The sequence below is a fragment of the Papio anubis genome, chromosome 17 (genome assembly GCF_008728515.1).
Source record: "Papio anubis isolate 15944 chromosome 17, Panubis1.0, whole genome shotgun sequence".
Lineage (NCBI taxonomy): Eukaryota > Metazoa > Chordata > Mammalia > Primates > Cercopithecidae > Papio > Papio anubis.
The window spans coordinates 21,536,729-21,561,698 of record NC_044992.1 but is presented as its reverse complement, the minus strand read 5'-3'; the positions used below and the strand labels follow the sequence as shown (position 1 = coordinate 21,561,698).

Genomic DNA, 24,970 nt, shown 5'->3' with positions numbered 1-24,970 from the left:
CCTGGGTACCCTCCATAGATCCCTCTCCACCTCCTGGTGCATCCAAAGCCAAGGCTGCCTGCCCTTCCTCCCTTCCCCTGCTTTCACCAAAACTCTGGGCACTGGACTGCTTGTTCCCTGGCTCACCGCCTGGAGGAAGCAGAAAGGCTTCATTCTCTTACTTTCCCCAGCCCCCTCGGGGGTACACCCTGGCAAATATGGGGGTGAGGACAGAGAAGCTCAGTTCATTACTTCCTGCCCTGAACTTGGGCACCTTGATGATGCCTCTGCCCCACCTACTCAACCTGTTGTTACTGTTTCGGTGCCTCCTCTTCACCAGACCAAGCTTAATCCCCAACATCCAGCAAGTGCCCGGCACGTGGTAAAGGGATAGTGGCAGAAATGGACGCAAGGTCATGGCTAGGCTCCACGAGGTGGGAGGGCAGTCCCTGACAGTCACGGATGTCTGGCGGGGCGCTCACTCCACCTCGCCGCCCCGCCTCTGAGGGCGTGGCCTTGCCCCGGACACCAGTCCTGGGGAGGGGGTGTGGTCAGGGCGGGGCGTGCCAGCCCCACCCCCGGAGGAGTCACGTAGCTCTGCGGCATCCGCAGCCTCATTTACCAGAGGGCGCCAGGGCTGCAGTCGCAATTGTTTGCCGATCAGAACCCGAGCTGTGCTTGTGGCTACGGCTGCTAACTGGCTGCGCACAGGTAAGGCCAGGCAAGGCAGGAGCCACTCAACATCTCCGCTTCGTCTCCTTGGCTCTTCCCCTGCCATCCTCGTCCTGCTACCTGGGACTCCAGGATGTGCTCTTCGCTCCTTTCCGCATACTTGAAACCCCATGGCTCAACCTTTCCTGTTCTATCCCTCCTCAGCTCTCCTACCTGAACCTCAGCTTTTCCAATCCCAAATCCTCCTCTACTTGTTGGATATTTCCTTGGAGCCTGCATCTCCTACCCAGAGCATTTCCTGCTCAGCCTGCTCCCTCTCCTCCTAGGCTAGGTCCTCTCTGCAGTTCTCCTGCCTTCTCTGCCCACTAGTTTAGGTCTCTCCCGCTACCTGGTTAGCCTGCGTCACCATTACCTCCCCTCAGTCTCATCTCTCTCTCAGGCTCTCCACTCCTTTCAGCCTTGGTCCTCTGCCCTCCCGTCTGGGTATCTGAGTTGTGGGGAATTGAAGTCTTCCTATTGCTATCCCTCCCGCCACGCAGGTGAAGTGCTCGCTGGGCACAGAGATGACCCGGAGGTGTCACTAACCCCAGTCTCCACACACTAACGCAGCTGACCCGCTGGGCCCTCTTTCCTACAACACTGCAGCCCCGGGGCCAACCTCCGGTACTGGGTGGGAGTAGGCAATAGGCATAGGCAGGCAGGTTTGGAGTACAGAAAAGGAGAAGCTGCAGGAGCCTATGACTGGTATTTGTGCCACTCCTACTCCCTACCTGTTCTTCCAACCTTTTCCTCTAGAAGCTGAGAGAAGAGGGTGGCAATAAGTACTTTTGCCTCATTCTGAAGCCTTGGAAGTAAGTACACTTTCCCTAGGGGTCCTGTGGAGGATGAGAAAAGGGAAGCTGGAAAAGCCAGGGCTTCTGCCTACCTCAACAAGGGTCTAAGTTCAGTGAAAGAAGGGTTGGCATCCTTGATTGGGCAGCAGATTCATCAGAAGACCTGTGGCTTCAGGGTTGCTCACCTCCCCACCCCCACCCTGCATCTTTCCCCAGGGCTGGGAAGGGTGCCTACCAGGGACAAAAGGAGATGTGGGAACTGGAGCCCTAAGCTTGCTAGCTGTCAGAAGGATTGGTGCCACTTGATGCCCAGGACTCATGCCAAGGACTGCTGCCCTGTTCCCAGCCCCTTGCTTGATGGGGGAGGCTATTTGGCCCATCTGGCCAGGAGAGGCAGCAGAGGAGGTAGTGGGTGAGGTCTGGCTTTTTTATCTTGTCTCCACTCCAGGGAGCTGTCACCATGCCTCACTCGTACCCAGCCCTTTCTGCTGAGCAGAAGAAGGAATTGTCTGACATTGCCCTCCGGATTGTAGCCCCAGGCAAAGGCATTCTGGCTGCGGATGAGTCTGTAGGTAAGTGGACATCTGTAGCCAGGTAGGGTACAGGTGGCTAGGGGACCCTGGGGATGTTCTCACTGCCTTTCTTTGTTTGCCCCCAGGCAGCATGGCCAAGCGGCTGAGCCAAATTGGGGTGGAGAACACAGAGGAGAACCGCCGGCTGTACCGCCAGGTCCTGTTCAGTGCTGATGATCGTGTGAAAAAGTGCATTGGAGGTGTTATTTTCTTTCATGAGACCCTCTACCAGAAAGATGATAATGGTGTTCCCTTCGTCCGAACCATCCAGGATAAGGGCATCGTCGTGGGCATCAAGGTGCAGCCCCCGGCCCTGCTCTGAATGGAAGCTGGCTGTGAAAATAAGCTTGTGTAGGAGGGGTAGCAAGGAGAATCCTGCCTGGATTCGACCCTCTGCTTGTTCTTCCCCTACAGGTTGACAAGGGTGTGGTGCCTCTAGCTGGGACTGATGGAGAAACCACCACTCAAGGTATAGGATGGGTGGGCTTGAGGACCAAAGAGGTGTTAGATAGTTGATGCTGGTAAAAGAGGGGCAGAGTAATGAGGTTAGCACTGTGCTTGCAGGACTGGATGGGCTCTCAGAACGCTGTGCCCAGTATAAGAAGGATGGTGCTGACTTTGCCAAGTGGCGCTGTGTGCTGAAAATCAGTGAGCGCACGCCCTCTGCACTTGCCATTCTGGATAATGCCAACGTGCTGGCCCGTTATGCCAGTATCTGCCAGCAGGTGTGTGTTGGGAGGGTGGTGAGCTAGGTGCCCTGTATGCCTGGTGGGGAGAGAGTTACAGGGCTTTCTTCATCTCCCCTACTGCCCATCCCAAGCATCTCTGCTCTTGCCTGCAGAATGGCATTGTGCCTATTGTGGAGCCTGAAATATTGCCTGATGGAGACCATGACCTCAAACGTTGTCAGTATGTTACAGAGAAGGTGAGTCCACACCTGGGCACACAAACATACTGCAGGGACAGCTCAGCAGGAGTGTGTGTTCCCCAGAGCCCCCAGCTTAGATCCAGGCACACTTTCCCCTAGCACTTTTTCACTTGATCCTGGCACAGGCCTGTGATCTGAGCCTTTACTGAGCCCTCACAGTCTGTGCCCATCTACCCCTAGATAGGGAGCATCAAGCAGTAATCAGTGGGGGCCCAGACCCTTAGTAAACCTCCTCTAATCCCTACCCAGGTCTTGGCTGCTGTGTACAAGGCCCTGAGTGACCATCATGTATACCTGGAGGGGACCCTGCTCAAGCCCAACATGGTGACCCCTGGCCATGCCTGTCCTATCAAGTATACCCCAGAGGAGATTGCCATGGCAACTGTCACTGCCCTGCGTCGCACTGTGCCCCCAGCTGTCCCAGGTACTACCCAGCTCCCTAACCTGCTCCTATCCCTAAGGCCCATCTTCAGGTCCTTCTGTGGCCTTCAGGGGTTCCCTATCCTGGAAAAATTGGGAGTGACCAGTCAGTTTGTCTTCTTTCCTCCACACTAGGAGTGACCTTCCTGTCTGGGGGTCAGAGCGAAGAGGAGGCATCACTCAACCTCAATGCCATCAACCGCTGCCCCCTTCCCCGGCCCTGGGCGCTTACCTTCTCCTATGGGCGTGCCCTGCAAGCCTCTGCACTCAATGCCTGGCGAGGGCAACGGGACAATGCTGGGGCTGCCACTGAGGAGTTCATCAAGCGGGCTGAGGTTGGGAGCTACAGTTGGTGGTGGGTGGGGCAGCACCCAGAGGCTATAGCCTGGGCAGGGCTTGGCACCTGCGGGCTGGCTCAGCCTGCTTACTCCATGCTCCCTTTTGCAGGTAAATGGGCTTGCAGCCCAGGGCAAGTATGAAGGCAGTGGAGAAGATGGTGGAGCAGCAGCACAGTCCCTCTACATTGCCAACCATGCCTACTGAGTATCTACTCCATACCACAGCCCTTGGCCCAGCCATCTGCACCCACTTTTGCTTGTAGTCATGGCCAGGGCCAAATAGCTATGCAGAGCAGAGATGCCTTCACCTGGCACCAACCTGTCTTCCTTTCTCTTCTCCCTCCCCCTCTCTCATTGCTGCACCTGGGACCATAGGATGGGAGGATAGGGAGCCCCTCATGACTGAGGGCAGAAGAAATTGCTAGAAGTCAGAGCAGGATGGCTGGGTCTCCCCCTACCTCTGCCAGCTCCCACAATTTTCCCATGATGGGGTAGCTTCTCCTTGGGCTCTCCTTCTTGCTTGCCCTGTCTCCTGGGATCAGAGAGTAGTACAGAAGCCCTGACTCATGCCTTGAGTACATACCATACAGCAAATAAATGGTAGCAAAACATGCTACTTTGCCTGTCTGTTTTACACATCAAATTCCCACCTCCCAGTTTCTGATCTCTGCTAATTCTATCTCTGGGCCCTCTGACTCTGGGGGTGGAGAGGGTAGGATTTGAGTTTTACTGGGCTTCAAGTTTATGGAGGAAGGCACATGCAGTCCCCATCCCCAGCTCAGGCTCTTGCTCTCTTGATGTCCAAGTCTGGAGTGGGGCAATGAGGAAGATTGCAAGTCTTCTAGGGACTGCCACATCAGTGGCACTGGGCTGCAGCTACAGAAGGATGGAGTGAGGCCAGACTGGTAACTCCTGAAGGCAGATTTGTGCAAGGCTTAAAGCAGGGAGGCAGCAGGACAGGCTGGGATAAGAGTGGGTGGGAGAGTCTCTCCCATCTCCCAGTGTTGAGCCTAGGGGAGCCACACCAGTAAGCGCTAGCGAGCACCTGGACTCCCGCCCAAAGAGGAAAACCCAGGCTCTGCGGGCTGCCAGGGCTGAGCAGGGCATCTAGGAGGTTGCCAAGGGCTATGGCCCATTCTCATTTGGGGTAGAAGCGGGCACAAAGGGAGCCAATTTGAGGGTCTGGGTAAGGACAGCTCTGGTGAGGCCTCATGCTGAACTTTGACCACTGGGCTGGGTTGTGAGGTAGGCTGAGAACCTGGGTATAGGCAGATAAAAAGATGAGATAACAAGCTGCGTGTGCTCTGTGTCAACTGGGGAGGCTACAAATGCTCCATCCTGTGTGGCCTGACATAATAACAGAAATAGCTTGCACATAGCACCAACCATGTTCTAATCACTTTATATGTATTCACACATTTCATACAACTCTATAAAGAAGGTACTATTACTATCATCCCTATTTTAATAGAGAAAACAGGCGCAGAGAGGCACAGAACGATCTTCTCACGATCACTCACCTTATAAGTGATGAAGCCAGGATTTGAACCGCAGTGATCAGCATCTAGAGTCCAGGCTCATGACTTCAAGATTTTTAAGTGAAGTATCCTGAGTTTTCCAAGTTGGAAATGAATTAAAACGTATTTTAAGATAGCGAGAGAGCCAATTGTGCTAAAACATAGTAGCTTGCTACCTCCGTGTTTGAGGCTTGAGGAGAGGGCACCCCAAGAGGAGCTCTACGATAAGGATAATAAGACCGTGACAGCTGACGTTTGAGGGCTTTCCATGTGCCAGGCTCCTTACAAGAACGGCCTCATTTATCTAAATATCACCATTTTCAGATGAGACAATTGAGCCTCGGAGCTGCCTGTAGTTGCCCAGCTAATATTTAGGGACTGCAGAGGTTGCGCTCTTGATTTAGGGACTAGGAGTGTGTTCTACAGGGAAGCGGGGGACTTCGTTCCAACAGCGCCGAAACCCGAGCGCCCCATCGGCAGCCCCTCTGCCGCTGGGTGACTTCCTTTTAGACCCCCAGCGAGGCTCCCAGCGGAACCCGCCCACCCCGCCGGCGAGTCTGGAGTAGCGCTCGCGATTGGCCCCGATCACCGCCGCGGTCCCGTCCCCTCGTTGCGGAGGTTCCGATTGGGTGAGGCTCACGAAGCTCCGCCCCCCAGTGGCCGGAGCAGCCGGAAGCTAGCATGGCGGTCGCCGGGCCAGCGGCTACAGACCTAGGTGCGGTGGGCTTCGGGTGGGAGCCTGCAGCTAGCTGATGGCAAGGGAGGAATAGCAGGGGTGGGGATTGTGGTGTGCGAGAGGTCCCGCGGACGGGGGGCTCGGGGGTCTCTTCAGAAGGGATTCCCTTCAGGCTTGGGCCGGGTCCCTTCGAACGGAGATCCCAATGAACGCGGGCCCGTAGAGGCCGGTGGTTGGGGCTTCTCCGCGTCGGAGATGGGGCCGGTACCCTAGCCCGTTTCCAACGCCTCAGTCGGTTCCCCATGCCCTCAGAGGTGGTCCGGGGCAAGCGCGCCGCCCTCTTCTTCGCTGCGGTGGCCATCGTGCTGGGGCTGCCTCTCTGGTGGAAGACCACGGAGACCTACCGGGCTTCGTTGCCTTACTCCCAGATCAGTGGACTGAATGCCCTGCAGGTGAGACTGCCGTGCGGGAGGGTCGGGGAACAGTCTCCCGGTAAGGTGGAAACTCAGTGCCGGCCCTGATGCTCCTTCCTATAGCTCCGCCTCATGGTGCCTGTCACTGTCGTGTTTACGCGGGAGTCAGTGCCCCTGGACGACCAGGAGAAGCTGCCCTTCACCGTTGTGCATGAAAGAGAGATTCCTCTGAAATGTAAGTTCCTGGGGGTCAGGGCTGCCTTTCACGTGTGAGCTCAGTTCAGACGTGTGAGCTCAGTTCAGAGCTAAGTTGGGTGGGAGGAGCGTGGGTGTACCATAAAGGCAGTTAAAAACTATTAAAAGACCTCTCTGAATGAACAGTGTGTTTGGTCAGAAAAAAACTACTTTCAAATTCACGGTCACTAAATAGCAATTTTACTCATAAGATAGTTACGCTACCTAATCCGAAGCAGTTGATGCCCATCAGGGTATAGGGGAGGAGGTGGGATGTAGTGGAAAGAACACAGAGTTTGAAATTAAATTGGATTTGCATATAGGCCCTATTTAGTTTATTTGTTTATTAGTTTTTGAGACGGAGCCTCGCTCTGTCGCCCAGGCTGGAGTGCAGTGGTGCCATCTCGGCCCACTGCAACCTCCGCCTCCCGGGTTCAAGCGATCCTCCTGCCTCAGCCACTGGAATAGCTGGGATTACAGGCGCGCGACACCACGCCCAACCAATTTTTGTGTTTTTAGTAGAGATGGAGTTTTGCCATGTTGGCCATGCTGCTCTCGAACTCCTGACTTCAGGTGATCCGCCCGCCTCGGCCTCCCAGAGTGTTGGGATTACAGGCGTGAGCCACCGTGCCCAGCCCCTATTCAGTTTAACATTGAACACTTTACTGGGGTACTTTTTTTAGGTACCAGGAATTTAGGAATTAATAAGAAATTGATAATGGTTTCAAGACATTCATAGGTAGGGGAGAAAGATAAAATAAATTACAGTAGAAGTATACAAGAAACAGGGATTGCACTTAATAAAGAGTATTAACCAACTGGGAGGAAAGAAAGGCAGAGAAAGTTTTGAGAGATATAATTCTTAAGTCGGATTTTTAAAGGATGTGTGGGAATTCAGGTTAAATGGGAAAGGGAGGGAGAGAATTTCAGGCAGAGTGAATAGCATGAGATAGTATAAGGATAGCTAATAGTTGTTGCTCATTGTGTGCCAGAAACTAGGTGAAGCACTTTATATGTGTTGCCTCATTTAATCCTTTCTAATGATATGATCCCCATTTTATAAATGAAGAAACTGAGGCTTAGAGAATTTAACTTGTCCAAGATCACGCAGCTAGTAAGAGATGGAACTGGGATTTAAATCCAGGCCTGACTGATTGCAGTGTTCAAGCTTTTAACCAACAAACTATACTCCTGTGTGAAAGTGTGGAGGGGTGAATCAGCATATTGGGGTACCTATGAGCAGTTTTGCCTTACTGGAATGTGTAGTGAAAGACTGGGAATGACTGGAGATTTGGGCTGAGTCTAGAGCATGAGGCACCTGTGTGCCATTTACTTTTTAGTTCTTTAGCCTTGGTGAAAACATTTTTTTTTTTTTTTTTTGAGAACGGGTCTCTCTTTGTTGCCCAGGCTGGAGTATGGTGGCACGATCAGGGCCCACTGCAGCCTTGATCTATTGGGCTCAAGCGATCCTCCCACCTCAGCCCACCTGCCTCAGTAGCTGGGACTACAGCCACACACAATCACACCCAGCTGATTTGTTTTGGTATTTTTAGTAGAGACAGGGTTTTGCCGTGTTGCCCAGGCTGGTCTCGAGCTCCTGGGCTCAAGTGATCGACCTCCCAAAGTGCTGGGATTACAAGTGAGAGTCACCACACCTGGCTGGTTAAAACATTTTTTTTTTTTTTAATCATATTTTGTATGGTTCAGCCTCTGTACGCACACAAACTTCTTGTTTTCTTTCTTTTTTTTTTTTTTGAGATGGAGTTTGGCTCTTGTTGCCCAGGCTAGAGTGCAATGGCACAATCTTGGCTCACTGCAACGTCTGCCTCCTGGGTTCAAACGATTCTCCTACCTCAGCCTCTGGAGTAGCTGGGATTACAGGCGCCTGCCACCACGCCCAGCTAATTTTTTGTATTTTTAGTCGATACAGGGTTTCACCATGTTGGCTAGGCTAGGCTGGTCTCGAACTCCTGACCTCAGGTGATCCATCTGCCTCAGCCTCCCAAAGTGCTGGGATTACAGGTGTGAGCCACCACGTACAGCCAAACTTCTTGTTTTCTAAACAAAAATTGGACTATCCCTCACTAGTTTGAAATTTGATTGTTTTCAGTTTATCATGGATTTCTTCATATTTGATGACACAGTGTTCAGTAATATGGGTATAGTGTAAACGTATAGTATAGGCAACGCATTTAAAGGGTGACCAAGAGTATGGAATTTGGGATCAGAGAGCTGGATTCAAGCCTCATTCTGCCACTTATTTGTGTAAATTTGAGTAAGGGAGTAAGGTTGTTAACTTCTCTAAACCTTGGTTTCCTCATCTGTTAGCCAGAGGTAGTAATAGGGTTGTTCATTTATTCAACAAGTATTTATTGTGTACCTATGTCAGATACAGTGCTAGTTACTAGAGATATAGCAGTGAAAAAAACAGACAAGAAGACAATAAAAAAGACAAAGCCGGACGTGGTGGCTCACGCCTGTAATCCCAGCACTTTGGGAGGCCAAGGCAGGCAGATCACTTGAGATCAGGAGTTCAAGACCAGCCCGGCTAACATGGTGAAACCTCATCTCTACTAAAAATACAAAAATTAGCCAGGCATGGTGGTGGGTACCTGTAATCCCAGCTACTTGGGAGGCTGAGGCAGGAGAATCGCTTGAACCTGTGGGGCGGAAGTAGCAGTGAGTCAAGATCCCACCACTGCACTCTAGCCTTGGTGACACAGACTACATCTCAAAAAAAATAAAGAAAAAAAAGAAAAAAGACAAGTAAGTCAAATGTATGTTAGATGGTGATAGAAGAAAAATAGAGGAGGACAGGAGGAGAGGGAATTTTCTTGAGGAATGGGAGGGGATTGCAGTTTTAGATCGGGTGGACAAGGGAGGTCTCATTGAAAAGAGGACATTTGAGTAAATACCTAAAAGGCAAGGGAATAGACTGTGCAGATATCTGGAGGAAGAGCATCTTGGCAGAGGGAAAAGCAAGTCTAAGATCCTGAGTTAAGAGCAAGTGTTGTGCCTTTCAGGAGCAGTAAGAATCTCCTTGTGGCTTCACTGGGTTGAATGAGGAAGAGAGAAAGAGGAAATGAAATAAAACCAGAACAGTAGAAGGGGGCTGAATCACTTAGGGCCTGGTAGGTCATTTTGAGAATTTGCATTCTAGGCTTTTATTCTAGATAAGAAGGGAAGCCATTGAAGGTTTTTTGTTTCTTTTTTAAACGTGACTATCATTATCATACCTAAGTTAGCAGTGATTCCTTAATATCACCTAATTCTCAGTCTGTATTTAGATCTCTCCAGTTATCTCCAAGGTATCCTTTCACAGATGGTTTATTCCATCAGATTCAATAAGTTGCATTCGTCTTTTTGTCACTTTTATTTTATGTCAGCTCCCCCCACCCTACCCCCATACATTTCTTTCACACCATTGATTTGTTGGAGAAACCAGGTCATTTATTTTATAGAACATCTCACATTTGGGATTTGGGAAGTAGCTTCCTCACAGTTTAATTTAACTCATTCCTCTAGCATCCATATTTCTTATAAACTGTTAGTTAGATCTAGAGGTTTGATTAAAGCCAGGTTCAATTTTTTGGATGAGAATACATTATAGGTGGTGCAGTGTACTTCCTATTGTGTTGTATCCTGTAGCACTTAATGGCTAGCCCTGTTCCATTTTGGGTGATGCAAAGATTATATAGTGAGTTCAGGTATTGTCAGCCTAATCTCTATATTTTAGAGTTTCTCATCAACCTTTTACATGATATTTTTAGCATCTATTTGATCATGGAATCCATTTCATTAGCAGTCACAAGATAGTGCTTTTTTAAATTTTTATGTTTTTTAGAGACAAGGTCTCACTCTGTCACGCAGACTACAGTTCAGTGGCTCAATCATTGCTTACTGCAGCCTTGAAATCCTAGGCTCAATCAGTCCTCCCCCACCTCAGCCTCCCAAGTAGCTAGGACTACCGGTGTGTGGCCAGGCACAGTGGCTCATGTCTGTAATCCCAGAACTTTGGGAGGCCAAGGCGGGGGATCATTTGAGGTCAGGAGTTTCAGACCAGCCTGGCAACATAGTGAAACCTCGTCTCCACTAAAAATACAAAAATTTGCTAGGTGTGGTGGTGTGCGCCTGTAGTCCCAGCTACTCCGGAGTCCAAGACAGGAGAATTGCTTGAACCTAGGAGGCGGAGGTTGCATTGAGCCAAGATTGTGCCACTGCATTCCAGCCTGGGAGACAGAGCGGGACACTGTCTCAAAAAAACAAAAAAAAGTAGGCCGGGCGCGGTGGCTCATGCCTGTAATCCCAGCACTTTGGGAGGCTGAGGCGGGCAAATCACTTGAGGTCAGGAGTTCAAGACCAGCCTGCTCAACATGGGAAAACCCTGTCTCTACTAAAAATACAAAAATTAGCTGGGTATGGTGGCACATGCCTGTAATCCCAGCTACTTGGGAGGCTGGGGTAGAAGAATTGCTTGAAACAGAGAGGCGGATGTTGCAGTGAGCCAGGATCCCGCTGCTGTTCTCCAGTCTGGGCAACAGAGCCAGAGCCAGATTAAAAAAAAGTAGAGAAGGGGTCCTTTCTTTTTTTTTTTTTTTTGTTTTTGAGATAGGGTCTGACACTCAGGCTGAAGTGCAGTGGCCCAATCATAGCTCACTGTAACCTTGAACTCCTGGGTTCAAGTGGTCCTCTTACCTCAGGCTCGCAAGTAGCTGGGACTATAAGAATGTGCCACTGTGCCCAGCTAATTTTTTATTTTATTTATTTATTTATTTATTTTTTGAGACAGGGTCTCACTCTGTCACACAGGCTGGAGTGCAGTGGTGCGATCTCAGCTCATTGCATCCTCCGCCTCCCGGGTTCAAGTGATTCTCCTGCCTCAGCCTCCTGAGTAGCTGGGATTATAGGCGCACAGCCACCATGCCCGGCTAATTTTTGTAATTTTAGTAGAGATGGGGTTTCACCATGTTGGCCAGGCTGGTCTTGAACTCCTGGCCTCAAGCAGTCTGCCTGCCTTGGCCTCCTCAAGTGCTGGGATTACAAGCGTGAGCCACTGCACCTGTCCCCAGCTAATTTTTAAATTTTTTTGTAGAGACGGGGTCTCACTATGTTCCCCGAGCTGGTCTCAAACTCTTGGGCTTAACCAATTTTCCCACCTCGGACCCTAAAGTGCTGGAATTACAGGCATCAGCCACCACACCCGGCCAAATTAGTGACTTTTAGAATTCTGTCATTTCTTCTTCCTGGAAGAAATATATGACCTGGAATTCTTTTATAAAGAAAAGAGGAACTTTTTCAATAAATTTTAGGTTTAGCTTGTCAAGTTTCAGAAGGCAAAAAAATCCCTTCGGGTTTGCCTTACACGTATAGATTAATTTGGGGAGAGTTGGCATCTTTATAATATTTAGTCTTTATAATATGACATCTTTATAATATTCATCTAGGGGCCTTGTATGCTTTTCCATTTTATTCAGATATTTTATGTCCTTCAGTAAAGTCTTTGAAGTTTTCTTCTTATAGTTTTATACATTTATTCTTGGGTATTTTTATACTTTCATTGTTAATGTGATGGAGGTTTTAAAAGATGTTTCTAATTGGATATTGCTGGTATTTATGCAGGTATTGATTCTTGCATATTCTTGTATCTAGTCATCTTATTGAACAGTTACTAGTTCTAATAGTTTTTCAGTTGGTTCTCTTTGATTTTCTTGAGAAATAATTATGCTACTTCAAAGCGGCCATTTTATCTGTTTCTTTCCGATAGTTACAAGTTTTCTTTCTCTTTCTTCACATATTACATTGGTAAAGAACTTCAGAAAGAACAATACTGAATAACAATTAGAATAGAGGAGGTAGCAGGCATCCTTGTTTTATTACTAACTTTATAGAATTATGTTTAATGTTTTGTCATTAACTGTGTAGTTTTTTGTTTTTAATTTTTTTTGAGACAAGGTCTGGTTCTATTGCCCTGGCTAGAGTGCAGTGGTGCGATCTCAGGTCACTGCAACCTCTGCCTCCCAGGCTCAAGTCATCCTCCCACCTCAACCTCCTAAGTAGTTGGGACTACAGGCGTGCACTACCATACCTGGCTTTTTTTTGTTTGTTTTTTTTTAAGATGGAGTTTTGCTCTTGTTGCCCAGGCTGGAGTGCAATGGTGTGATCTTGGCTCACTGCAGCCTCCACCTTCTGGGTTCAAGCGATTCTCCTGCCTAAGCTTCCCGAGTAGCTACCACCACACCCAGCTAATTTTTTGTATTTTTAGTAGAGATGGGGTTTCATCATGTTGGCCAGGCTGGTCTCGAACTCCTGACATCAGGTGATCCACCCGCCTTGGCCTCCCAAAGTGCTGGGATTATAGGTGTGAGCCACCATGTCTGGCACATACCTGGCTAATTTTTGTATTTTTGTAGAGATGGGGTTTCGTCATGTTGCCCAGGCTGATCTCCATCATGAGATCAAGGGATCCGCCCACCTCAACCTCCCAAAGTGCTGGGATTACAAGCATGAGCCACTGTGCCCAGCCTGTGTGTTTTGTTTTTTATCAGGAATGTTCACTGAATTTAATTATTTTGGGGCAGTGATTGGAATGGCCATATGGTTTTTCTCCTTTTGCCTATTAATGTAATGACTATTGAAATAGATTTCCCAGTGGGAAGACACTTCAAGCTGAAGGACCAGTGTGTGCAGAGGTGAAGGCAAGAGCTGGGGCAGATGGGAGAAACGGGTGTCATGTGTTTGATATCATCTATGCAGAAATCATTAGAGTTGGCTGCAGCTGTTTGGTCTTTTTCTGTAAACAGCCATCTTGCTGTCCTCAGATGCTGGACAGTGTTAGGTCTGGGAAGGTGAGCAGAGGCCTGATGCTTGCCCTTTTCATCGTGCTACTTCTTAACCCTCCCAGACAAAATGAAAATCAAATGCCGTTTCCAGAAGGCCTATCGGAGGGCTTTGGACCATGAGGAGGAGGCCCTGTCATCGGGCAGTGTACAAGGTATGGGAAGGGATGAGCACACCATTTTAATGTGAAGCTCTCTTTTTCCTTCTGATCTCTAAGTGCATAGTTCCCATACTTTGACTTCCCTCCAAAACCTCTCTGGGAATGCTGAGAATGAGGAACTGTAGGATTCAGCCCAGTCCACTGAGGGGCCAGAGAGGTTGATTGGCTTACCCAAGCCTGACCACTGTGTCAGCTGAATGTGAGTGAAGGGGTAGGTTAGGCATTCTCTGGGGCTGGGGGGAGATGGAATGGTGTTTTGCTCTTGGTGTACCACCTGTTCTTGTCCCCAGAGGCAGAAGCCATGTTAGATGAGCCTCAGGAGCAAGCGGAGGGCTCCCTGACTGTGTATGTGATCTCTGAACACTCCTCACTTCTTCCCCAGGTAGGGTAACAGAGGGGCTGCAACTTTGCCTTATCCCTTCAGCTCGTGGACTCCTGGGTCACCTCCTTCTTGCATCATTGCTATCCATTTCTTCCATTTGCTACAGAAAAGTCTCCTTTTTTTTTTTTTTTTTTTTGAGATGGAGTCTTGCTCTGTTGCCCAGGCTGGAGTGCAGTGGCAGGATCTCGGCTCACTGCAGTCTCCGCCTCCCAGGTTCAAGTGATTCTCCTGCCTCAACCTCCTGAGTGCCTGGGATTACAGGCATGTGCCACCATGCCCGGCTAATTTTTATATTTTTTGTAGAGATGGGGTTTCACCATGTTAGTCAGGCTGGTCTCAAACTCCTGACCTTGTGATCCACCTGCCTCAGCCTCCCAAAGTGCTGAGATTACAGGCGTGAGCTGCACCCAGCCTCCACATATTTTTAATAAAGAATGCTGGCTGGGTCTGGTGGCTCACACTGTAATCCCAGGACTTTGGGAGGCTGAGGCGGGCAGTTTGCTTGAACTCAGGGGTTCAAGACCAGCCTAGGCAACATGGCAAAACCCTATCTCTACAAAAAATAAAAAAAAATAGCTGGATGTGGTAGTCCCAGTTACTTTTGGAGCATGAGGTGGGGGGATCGCTTGAGCCTGGGAGGTGGAGGTTGCAGTGAGCTAATATCATGCCACTGCACTCCCCATCTCTACTAACAATACAAGAATTGGCCAGCCATGGTGGCGCGTACCTGTAATCCCAGCACTTTGGGGGGCTGAGGTGGGTGGATCACCTGAGGTCAGGAGTTCGAGATTAGCCTGGTCAACATGGTGAAACCCCATTTCTACGAAAAACACAAAAATTAGCCGGGCATGGTGGTGGGTGCCTGTAGTTCCAGCTACTCGGGAGGCTGAGGCAGGAGAATCACTTGAACCCAGGAGGCGGAGGTTGCAGTGAGCCGAGATAGTGCCACTGCACTCCAGCCTGGGCGACAGAGTGAGACTCTGTCTCAAAACAAATTTATAATCAAACATTTAATTTTTATAAAAAGACTAAAGAAAATGTTAATGAACATCCCCATCCCCACCCCCAACTCACAAACTGCAGTGCAGTAGCACAGTGTGTACTTCCATGGTTATATTCCATTCCCTTTCAGCCCAAGGCAACCAGATTTTGTGTGTGTAATTTTCTTGCTTTTCCTTAGAGTTTGATCACATATGTTGTATCTCTGTAAACAGTGTATTTAATTTTACATTTTTGAATTTATATAAATGGTGGAATATAGCACATGTTCCTCTGCCACTTTTATTTTGTTCAACATTTATAGTTGAGAGAATCATCCATAATTATATAGTTGAATCTATGTATCATTGTATAAACATAAACGTAATTTATCCATTCTACTGCTCATGGACATTTGGATTATTTCTATGTTTTACTGCTAGAAATAATGCTATTGTGAATACTTGTTTCTTTGCCATGTGCCATTTTTATATCAGACTCTCCAGTTGTCAGTTTATTCTGCTTTTCTTGCACAGTATGCCATCTCTGAGTTTCCATTTCACCATTTGACCAGCCCCCAAAGAGTTAGATGCTGCCTGGACCCACGTCTACTGGGAAAGAGAAGGGAATGGAAACAAATGAAAACAGTCAACATATACTCATAGCTCAGAAATGCTGAATTAATAGCTCATGAATCTCAAGAGAGGTGCAAACCTGTTGGTCGCTGTTATTCCGCAGATTCGGAATAACAGGAGCCAGGGTGCTTTTCGGCTTTCTTTTCTGAGCCGTGGGCATTCTGTCCCTTGCTCACTCCCACAGAACATGATGAGCTACATTGGGCCCAAGAGGACAGCAGTGGTACGGGGGATAATGCACCGGGAGGCCTTTAACATCATTGGCCGCCGCATAGTCCAGGTGGCCCAGGCCATGTCTTTGACTGAGGACGTGCTTGCTGCTGCTCTGGCTGACCACCTTCCAGAGGACAAGTGGAGCGCTGAGAAGAGGCGGCCTCTCAAGTCCAGCTTGGGTAGGGCACCAGGCTTTGCTACAGGAAGGGAGAGGAAATGAATTATGTGGGGCAGGAGGGAAATCTGCAGGCCAGCTTCTTTCTCTTTTCTTCTCTAGTCTCATTTTTTTTCTTATTTATTTTATGTTATTATTATTATTATTATTTTATTTATTTATTTATTTTTGAGACGGAGTCTTGCGCTGTTGCCTGGGCTGGAGTGCAGTGGCTCAATATAGGCTCACTGCAAGCTCCACCTCCCGGGTTCATGCCATTCTCCTGCCTCAGCCTCCTAGGTAGCTTGGACTACAGGCTCCCGGCTAATTTTTTTGTATTTTTAGTAGAGACGGGGTTTCACTGTGTTAGCCAGGATGGTCTTGATCTCCTGACCTCATGGTCTGCCCACCTCGACCTCCCAAAGTGCTGGGATTACAGGCATGAGCCACCGTACCTGGCCTATTTTTTGTTTGTTTGTTTGAGACAGAGTCTTGGTCTGTTGCCTAGACTGGAGTGCAGTGGCGCGATCTTGGCTCACCACAACCTCTGCTTGCCAGGTTCAAGTGATTCTCACTCCTCAGCTTCCTGAGTAGGTGAGGCGCATGCCATCGTGTCTGGCTAATTTATTTATTTATTTATTTATTTATTTATTTTTGAGACGGAGTCTCGCTCTGTCGCCCAGGCTGGAGTGCAGTGGCCAGATCTCAGCTCACTGCAAGCTCCGCCTCCCGGGTTCCCGCCATTCTCCTGCCTCAGCCTCCCAAGTAGCTGGGACCACAGGCGCCGCCACCTCGCCCGGCTAATTTTTTGTGTTTTTAGTAGAGACGGGGTTTCGCCATGTTAGCCAGGATGGTCTCGATCTCCTGACCTTGTGATCCGCCCGTCTCGGCCTCCCAAAGTGCTGGGATTACAGGCTTGAGCCACTGCGCCCGGCCTGGCTAATTTTTTTATTTTTATTTTTATTTTATTTATTTTTATTTATTTATTTATTTATTTTTGAGATAGAGTCTCGCTCTGTCGCCCAGGCTGGAGTGCAGTGGCCGGATCTCAGCTCACTGCAAGCTCCGCCTCCCGGGTTTACACCATTCTCCTGCCTCAGCCTCCCGAGTAGCTGGGACTACTCGGACAGCCGCCTGCCACCTCGCCCGGCTAGTTTTTTGTATTTTTTAGTAGAGACAGAGTTTCACCGGGTTAACCAGGATGGTCTCGATCTCCTGACCTCGTGATCTGCCCGTCTCAGCCTCCCAAAGTGCTGGGATTACAGGCTTGAGCCACCGCACCCGGCCTCTTTTTATTTTTTATTTTTTGAGATGGAGCCTCCTGTCATCCAGGCTGGAGTGCAGTGACGCGATCTTGTCTCACTGCAACCTCTGCATCCTGGGTTCAAGCGATTCCCTTGCCCCAGCCCCCTGAACAGTTGGGATTACAGGTGCCCACTACCACGCCCAGCTAATTTTTGTATTTTTAGTAGAGACGGGGTTTCACCATGTTGACCAGGCTGGTCTTGAACTCCTGACCTCAAGTGATCTGCCTGCCTCGGCCTCCCAAGGTGCTGGGATTATAGCGTGAGCCACCACGCCCGGCTGATACTTGTATTTTTAGTAGAGATGGGGTTTCTCCATGATGGCCAGGCTGGTCTTGAACTCCTGGCCTCAAGTGATCCGTCTGCCTCAGTCTCCCAAGGTGCCGGGATTACAGACGTGAGCCACAGTGCCCGGCAGCTTTTTCTTACTCAGTGTTCCTCATCCCAGTTTTGGCCTCCTTTTGGTTCCATAATGGAAAGCAGCCCCATTCCAGAGGAGAAACAAGTTCAGCTCAGCCGGGAGTACAGGCGACCCCTCTTCACAAGAGTCTCTGACTTCCCTGACTTCTGTTTCTGTAGGCTATGAGATCACCTTCAGTTTACTCAACCCAGACCCCAAGTCCCATGACGTCCACTGGGACATTGAGGGAGCTGTGCGGCGCTATGTGCAACCTTTCCTGAATGCCCTCAGTGCCGCTGGCAACTTCTCTGTGGACTCTCAGGTGAGACCGGGAGCAAGTTGAGGAGTCCTTTTCAGCGTCCATACATATTTACAAGTGCAGTCCGTTCCTCCATCTCTTAGAGCTTGCTGATTTGCTAGGAATTTCCTGTGAGTGTCATAAGGGCGGGTACTGGGGGTGTGTGTGTGCCCTCATCTGTGTCCATCCATCCATTGAGGGCAGATTCTAGTGTCTCTACCTCCTTGGCATTCGGTTGAGGGAATTTGTCCGTGCTTGTTAACAAACCACCTTCCTATGGCTCCCTCTAGACCTGTACTCACCAGTTGTGCTTAGATGTTAATGATGTTAATGCCATGACCCATGCTTTTTTTTTTTTTTTTTTTTGAGACAGAGTCTTGTTCTATTGCCAGGCTGCTGGAGTGCAGTGGCATGATCTCAGCTCACTGCAACCTCCGCCTCCCAGGTTCAAGTGATTCTCCTGACTCAGCCTCCTGAGTAGCTGGGATTACAGGTGCGTGCCACCATGCCCATCTGATTTTGTATTTTTAGTAGAGACGGGGTTTCATCATGTTGGCCAGGATGGTCTCGATCTTTTGACCTCGTGATCCGCCTGCCTTGGCCTCCCAAAGTGAGAGGCCTGAGTGACGGAGCCCAGCAGAGCCATTCTTAAGGAATTTAGTTTTTAGAAAAAAAGCTTCCTGAAATTTGTTATTGTGGTAACAATAAAGATGTGAAGGGCCGGGTGCGGTGGCTCACGCCTGTAATCCCAGCACTTTGGGAGGCTGAGGCAGACAGATCACGAGGTTAGGAGATTGAGACCATCCTGGCCAACATGATGAAACCCCATCTCTACAAACATGTAAAAATTAGCTGGGCATGGTGACGCACACCTGTAGTCCCAGCTTCTCGGGAGGCTGAGGCAGGAGAATCGCTTGAACCCAGGAGGCGGAGTTTGCAGTGAGCCGAGATCATACCACTGCACTCCAGCCTGGCAACAGAGTGAGACTCCGTCTCCAAAAAAAAAAAAAAAAAAGTGAAGAATGTAGCTTTCTGTATCACGCTGTGTCCTTGTAGAGAAAACACGTGGGAGAAATTTTTATCAGGTTTTCCTAGTGGGAGTAATTGCTTCTGAATAACTGGCTTGATTTGATCTTGTAGACACTGAATTATGCTATTCTTTGTTTCTCTCTTAGTGTAGACTGTTAGGAAACCTGGTAAAATACGTGGTTTTTAAAGCATGTATTTAGTTTATTCACTTTACCCTTGGCTTTGCTATTTTCTTCTACAACTATTTTCTCTCAGCCCTGGTTTTGTCTCTTATATGTTGCCTTGTCCTGATTGTATCTTTTTTAAGGCTCCTCAAATCTTTTTTGGGAGAAAGTAGAATATAAATCTAAACAAAGTAACCACTCCCTCTTTCCTCTACAGATTCTTTACTATGCAATGTTGGGGGTGAACCCCCGCTTTGACTCAGCTTCCTCCAGCTACTATTTGGACATGCACAACCTCCCCCATGTCATCAACCCAGTGGAGTCCCGGCTGGGTGAGCACCTAAGGATGAGGGTCTTTCTTTTCTGCCAGGCTAGGGAGGGACCCTAACGGCTCAGCTGGGTGGGGGACGGGAGTTGGAGGTGGATTATATACAGTGACGGTTCCCAGGTTGGGTTGGTCTGAGGAGACTGCGGAAATTGAAGCTCCTTTTTTCGTCTTTTTGAGACAAGGCCTTGCTCTGTTGCCCAGTCTAAAGTGCAGTGGCACAGTCATGGCTCACTGCAGCCTCCAACTCCTGGACTCAAGTGGTCCTCCCACTTCAGCCTCTTGAGTAGCTAGAACTATAGGCATGTGCCACTACACTTGGCTAATTTTCAAAAATTTTTTTAGAGACAGGATCTCACTGTGTTGCCCATGCTGGTCTTGAACTCCCCTTGAGTGATCTTCCCACTCCAGCTCCCTAAAATGCTGGGATTATACGCATGAGCCACCATGCCTGAGCCCTAGGTGATGCTTTTTCATGAGGCTCTGTTGATAGCTCCATCTTCACACCTATCATATTCAAAAGCATTTATTAAACATAATTCCCAGCACTTTTTACAAATGAATGGCTAGACTGGGTCTATCTCCCTAAAAGCCATCTAGGAGAGAGGCTGTCACACACATAGGAAAGACAACAGCAAAAGTACTTGAGGGCAGGATTTGAATCAACAGTTCTGCTGATTGAGGTTGAATAACCTTGAAGCTAGTATTATAGTTTCATTTTTCGGGTGGAAACTAAGAAGAGGAAGTGTGACTAAGAACTGTAACACAGGCAAACCAAAGTAAGTATATCTAATTGTGGAATCTCAGACACCAGAGGCAGGCTAGTGTGGCCTGGGGATTGTTAGGGGGTGGCATGTGAGGCCTTAGAAAATTCCTCCGTTCATTTATTCATTCAGCAAACATTGACTGACAGTGCTGAGTAGAGAAGAGAAGGGCATTTCAGGCAAGGGGAACTGTGAGCTTAGATGCAGAAGAGTGAGAGAGCATAGACATTCAGGAAGCTCAGAGTAGTTTAGTGTGGCTGAAATGTGAGTGAGTGACCAAAGATGAAGCTGGTAAGGCAGACAGGAGCCAGATCATAAAGGACCATGTTAAGGAGTTTGAACTTTAACCTAATGTGGGTGGCTAGCCATTGAAGGATATTAAGCGGGGAACTGACATAAGGTCAGATTTCTGGTTTGCATAAAACTATCTGTAGTAATATGGGTACATTGTGGGAGTGGCCAAGAAAGCTGTCTTAGACAGTCAAGGGGCCTTTGAGGAGGGAAAATCCAGGGGTGTTTTGGAGCTAAGGACTGTGTTTCCATCTGTGTGGCACATCTCGGGAGAGCATTCTGAAGCCCTTTACTAGAGACACCCTGGACAGGAAGATATCCTAGTGATTGTTAGTTGGGGAATCAGTCCCAGAGTGAGTGACCAGCAAGTTAGAGGGTGACCTGGGACTAAGGTCCAGGTCCAGCATGTTTTGATATTCTGCTTTCCCTTGTCTTTACACCACAGGATCCAGTGCTGCCTCCTTGTACCCTGTGCTCAACTTTCTACTCTACGTGCCTGAGCTTGCACACTCACCGCTGTACATTCAGGACAAGGATGGCGCTCCAGTGGCCACCAATGCCTTCCACAGTCCTCGCTGGGGTGGCATTATGGTAATTGTCACACTACGCAGACCCCAGAGCCCATGCTTCTAGGACAGGCAGGTGTCCCTGAAACTGTGTTCCTTCTGTTTTCCTTCTGGTGTCTTCCATGGCCCAGCCTGTGGGAGGGGCAGACACCAGGGAGGTGAGGGTGCCATGTGCTCATGCCCCTCTTCTGGCGGGCCTCACTTTTGTTTCTGCTAGTGTGTTCTATACTATGACCCTTTGCCCTTACCTGGGATCATTCTGTGTCCATCTTAGATCTTGGCCTTATTTGTGGGAGTCTTGCAAGGTTGGGAACCTTGTCTCCCTTGTTAGACTGGAAGTTTCTGATGGGGGAGAATTCTAAAATGGTATAAGAAAAGAATATGTTCTACCGGACTTTCAAGGGATTAATTGGGATAATGTATTTAATGCTCCCTGTAGTAGGTACTCAAAAAATATTAGCTATACCATGAGGTTTGTAGCTTCTAAAGAGCAGAGACTATGTCTTCCTTTTCTCTCCAGAGTGCCTAGGGCAGAGCTGTACATGGGCCTGGTATGATGTTATGGCAATCTCATTCCCCCTTTCAGGTATATAATGTCGACTCCAAAACCTATAATGCCTCAGTTCTGCCAGTGAGAGTCAAGGTGGACATGGTGCGAGTGATGGAGGTGTTCCTGGCACAGTTGCGGTGAGGTCCTGGATGATCCACTTGGGGACATAGTTTCCTTGGCTATAGAGGGGAGTTGCAAAGTGGAATCAAGTCTTACCTGGCAGGGATATCTTGGCTGTGCCTACAGCCCCAGGGATGTCTAAGGGATATCTAAGGGATATTTCTAGGGATCCCATCATCCTTCTTCTAAGGACTAGTAGGTAACAAAACTCTTTTTTTTTTTTTTTGAGACGGAGTCTCACTCTGTCGCCCAGACTGGAGTGCAATGGCGTGATCTTGGCTCACTGCACCCTCCGCCTCCCGGGTTCAAGCAGTTCTCTGCCTCAACCTCCCGAGTAGGTGGGACTACAGGCGCCTGCCACCACACCCGACTAATTTTTTGTATTTTTAGTAGAGAGACGGGGTTTCACCATCTTGGCCAGGCTGGTCTTGAACTCCTGACCTCATGATCCACCCACCTTGGCCTCCCAAAGTACTGGGATTACAGGCGTGAGCCACTGTGCCTGGCCAACAAAACCAGTTTTAAGAAAAATAGACTCATGAATGTCAGGTCCATGGAGTGTGATTAGGGCTGCTTGAGAAAATAACTGTTAATTCTTGTGCTGCCTGATGGATTGAGAGTGACTGTCTGAGGCTCTATGTTGAGGATTCTAAGGCTGTATCTGGGCTCATTAGGAAAGAGTGTTCTTCTGATTGACTAGCGGTGTCTGTCACGGATGCAGGCTTAGAGAAGCACAGCACATGTGCCTTGGCAAAGGCAGTCCTGGATCATCCCTTAATGCTAAGTCCCATTGGCCCCATTTGTTCAAAGAGAGGGTAGAGAAGGTGAAAGGATTAAACTAAGTTAGTGTTATCAGAAGTATTTTAGCCATGGAACCTTTTTTTAAAAAACAAGATCTTGGAAGTCTAATGTAGAAACAGGTAAAAGCAGAAACACCGGTTGAAGCAGGGTTTGGGGCCAATTTGCTTGGTGTTGCCACTTATGCCCCAAGACCCTGAGGTACTTCCCTTTAACCCCTATGGTTCTGGGTAAGATTGAAAATCACTGGTTTAGGACAGATATTTGAGAAATCTTAGCCATCATCTCCCACCCTGTGGTCTCAGCCACCTTGATCTTACTCCGATGTTCCTACAGGTTGCTCTTTGGGATTGCCCAGCCCCAGGTGCCTCCAAAATGCCTGCTTTCACGGCCTAAGAGTGAAGGGCTAATGACCTGGGAGCTAGACCGGCTGCTCTGGGCTCGGTCAGTGGAGAATCTGGCCACAGCCACCACCACCCTCACCTCCCTGGCACAGCTTCTGGGCAAGATCAGCAACATTGTCATTAAGGACGATGTGGCATCTGAGGTAAGTGGGCAGGGGATGGATTCTGCAGCTTGGGACTGGAGTAGTCAGAGAGGGCCAGAGTGTGGTGAGACCAGAGAGCCTGTGAAGTCCACAGTATGTGTGGGCTTGCCATTTTTAGTGTCCCAGCCTTCCTCTAGACAGCAGTACCAGCCCCCCAGCAGGAGTGCAGATGACAGTGCGAGGTTTCAAGCTGACCCTAGGAAAATAAACCATATCCCTTTAGACAGACTTCCATAGATCCTGGATGAACTCCAGGCATCTTCCTCGATAGATGGAAAGCACAGTAAGGCCCAGCACCCTTTCCACCAATGCCTGGGACTTACTGGTATACCCTCTTATCCCTTCTGCTTCCTAGGTATACAGGGCTGTAGCTGCAGTCCAGAAGTCAGCAGAAGAGTTGGCCTCTGGGCACCTGGCATCTGCCTTTGTCGCCAGCCAGGAAGCTGTGACGTCCTCTGAGCGTGCCTTTTTTGACCCGTCACTCCTCCACCTCCTTTATTTCCCTGATGACCAGAAATTTGCCATCTACATCCCACTCTTCCTGCCTATGGCTGTGCCCATCCTCCTGTCCCTGGTCAAGATCTTCCTGGAGACCCACAAGTCCTGGAAAAAGCCTGAGAAGACAGACTGAGCAGGGCAGCTCCTCCACAGGAAGCCTTCCTTTTTGGCCAAGGTGGGCGGTGTTAGATTGAGAGGCACGTACATGGGGCCTGCCGGAATGACTTAAATATTTGTCTCCAGTCTCCACTATTGGCTTTCCAGCAACCAAAGTACAACACTCCAAGATGGGTTCATCTTTTCTTCCTTTCCCATTCCCCTGGCTCAGTCCTCCTCCACCACCAGGGGCCCCAAAAGGCACATCATCCGGGTCTCCTTATCTTGTTTGATAAGGCTGCTCCCTGTCTCCCTCTGTGGCATGGACTGTTTGTTCTTTTGCCCTATTTCTCAACATAGCACACTCATGCACTGAGAGGAGGGAGCATTATGGGAAAGTCCCTCCCTTCCACTCTTCTCTCTAACCCCTGTGGGAGAGCCCTAGTCCCTGCCGTCATGAAGGGGTCAGGCATTGGTCACCTCTGGGACCTTCTCCCTCACTCCCCTCCCTCCTAGCTAGCTTTGTCTGTCAGGTACAGTCTGGTGGAAGTCCAGGAGGCAGCAGCTCAGGACGTGGTGTTGGGGGTGTGTGTGTGTGTGTGTGTGTGTGTGTGTGTGTGAGTCAGAGGTTCCAGAAGGTTCTAGATTTGGAATCAAAGAGTCCTGAATTCAAATCCTTGTTTTTGCACTTATTGTCTGGAGAGCTTTGGATAAGCTGTTGAATATCTCTGAGCCTCAGTTTTTCATTCATTCAAATGGCACTGATGATGTCTCCCTTACAAGGTGGTTGTGAGGATTAAATGTGATCAGCATGTAACGTGTCTAGTGTATATTAGGCTCTTAATAAACACTGGCTGAATATGAATTGGAATGATACAAAGTCTGAGCTCTACTCTTTCTGCATTCACTGGTAAGTAACAGTTTCCTGGTGTTTGTCCTCCTGTGCCCACAGGTCCACTTTGCTTCCACGTGGCCATGTGCCTTTCCTAGCTGGATTGCCCAAGGCTGTTAGCATCTGCTTTTTACCTGAGATACTAATTCATCAGGTCAAAAAATAAAAATATATATATATATATTTTTTTTTTTTTTTTGAGACGGAGTCTCGCTCTGTCATCCAGGCTGGAGTGCAGTGGCCGGATCTCAGCTCACTGCAAGCTCCGCCTCCCAGGTTTACGCCATTCTCCTGCCTCAGCCTCCTGAGTAGCTGGGACTACAGGCGCCCGCCACCTCGCCTGGCTAGTTTTTTGTATTTTTAGTAGAGACGGGGTTTCACCGTGTT

At 48.9% G+C, this 24,970-nt stretch overlaps 2 protein-coding genes and 1 long non-coding RNA gene across 5 annotated transcripts; 2 read left to right on the top strand and 1 right to left on the bottom strand.

Annotated features, from left to right (window-relative positions):
- Positions 1-231: 231 nt before the first annotated feature.
- On the top strand, positions 232-4,358 carry ALDOC (aldolase, fructose-bisphosphate C). Of its 3 annotated transcripts, none has more exons than XM_009189948.2 (10): positions 549-690; positions 1,447-1,502; positions 1,933-2,056; positions 2,143-2,354; positions 2,471-2,525; positions 2,621-2,781; positions 2,898-2,981; positions 3,234-3,408; positions 3,540-3,739; positions 3,852-4,358. In XM_009189948.2, exons 3-10 carry the CDS (start codon positions 1,945-1,947, stop codon positions 3,945-3,947), a joined length of 1,095 nt encoding a protein of 364 aa, XP_009188212.1. In that variant the 5' UTR covers positions 549-690; positions 1,447-1,502; positions 1,933-1,944; the 3' UTR covers positions 3,948-4,358. The 3 variants fall into 3 exon arrangements, with proteins under 3 accessions (XP_003912557.1, XP_009188212.1, XP_009188213.1); XM_009189949.2 differs by having other exon boundaries at positions 596-690; positions 1,450-1,502; XM_003912508.3 differs by lacking the exon at positions 1,447-1,502 and having other exon boundaries at positions 232-690.
- LOC116271031 lies at positions 4,082-5,505 on the bottom strand. The gene is made up of 2 exons (XR_004179377.1): positions 5,436-5,505; positions 4,082-5,350 (listed from the first exon to the last, which is right to left on the bottom strand). It is a non-coding gene; the product is annotated as an uncharacterized LOC116271031 (long non-coding RNA).
- PIGS (phosphatidylinositol glycan anchor biosynthesis class S) lies at positions 5,329-24,567 on the top strand. The gene is made up of 12 exons (XM_003912504.5): positions 5,329-5,974; positions 6,248-6,387; positions 6,472-6,583; positions 13,484-13,573; positions 13,870-13,961; positions 15,759-15,966; positions 17,825-17,967; positions 19,354-19,468; positions 20,962-21,107; positions 21,669-21,769; positions 22,887-23,097; positions 23,453-24,567. Exons 1-12 carry the CDS (start codon positions 5,941-5,943, stop codon positions 23,726-23,728), a joined length of 1,668 nt encoding a protein of 555 aa, XP_003912553.1. The 5' UTR covers positions 5,329-5,940; the 3' UTR covers positions 23,729-24,567.
- Positions 24,568-24,970: the final 403 nt, after the last annotated feature.

What these genes read in the sequence shown, in the direction of transcription:
- PIGS (XM_003912504.5), top strand. Translation starts at nt 5,941, where the DNA reads ATGGCGGTCGCCGGGCCAGCGGCTACAGACCTAG. An exon ending in ACTCCTCACTTCTTCCCCAG is followed by an intron (nt 13,962 to 15,758) that starts GTAGGGTAACAG and finishes TCACTCCCACAG; the next exon opens with AACATGATGAGCTACATTGG. An exon ending in ACTTCTCTGTGGACTCTCAG is followed by an intron (nt 17,968 to 19,353) that starts GTGAGACCGGGA and finishes TTTCCTCTACAG; the next exon opens with ATTCTTTACTATGCAATGTT.
- ALDOC (XM_003912508.3), top strand. Translation starts at nt 442, where the DNA reads ATGTCTGGCGGGGCGCTCACTCCACCTCGCCGCCCCGCCTCTGAGGGC. An exon ending in GGCTGCGGATGAGTCTGTAG is followed by an intron (nt 2,057 to 2,142) that starts GTAAGTGGACAT and finishes GTTTGCCCCCAG; the next exon opens with GCAGCATGGCCAAGCGGCTG. An exon ending in ATGCCAGTATCTGCCAGCAG is followed by an intron (nt 2,782 to 2,897) that starts GTGTGTGTTGGG and finishes TCTTGCCTGCAG; the next exon opens with AATGGCATTGTGCCTATTGT.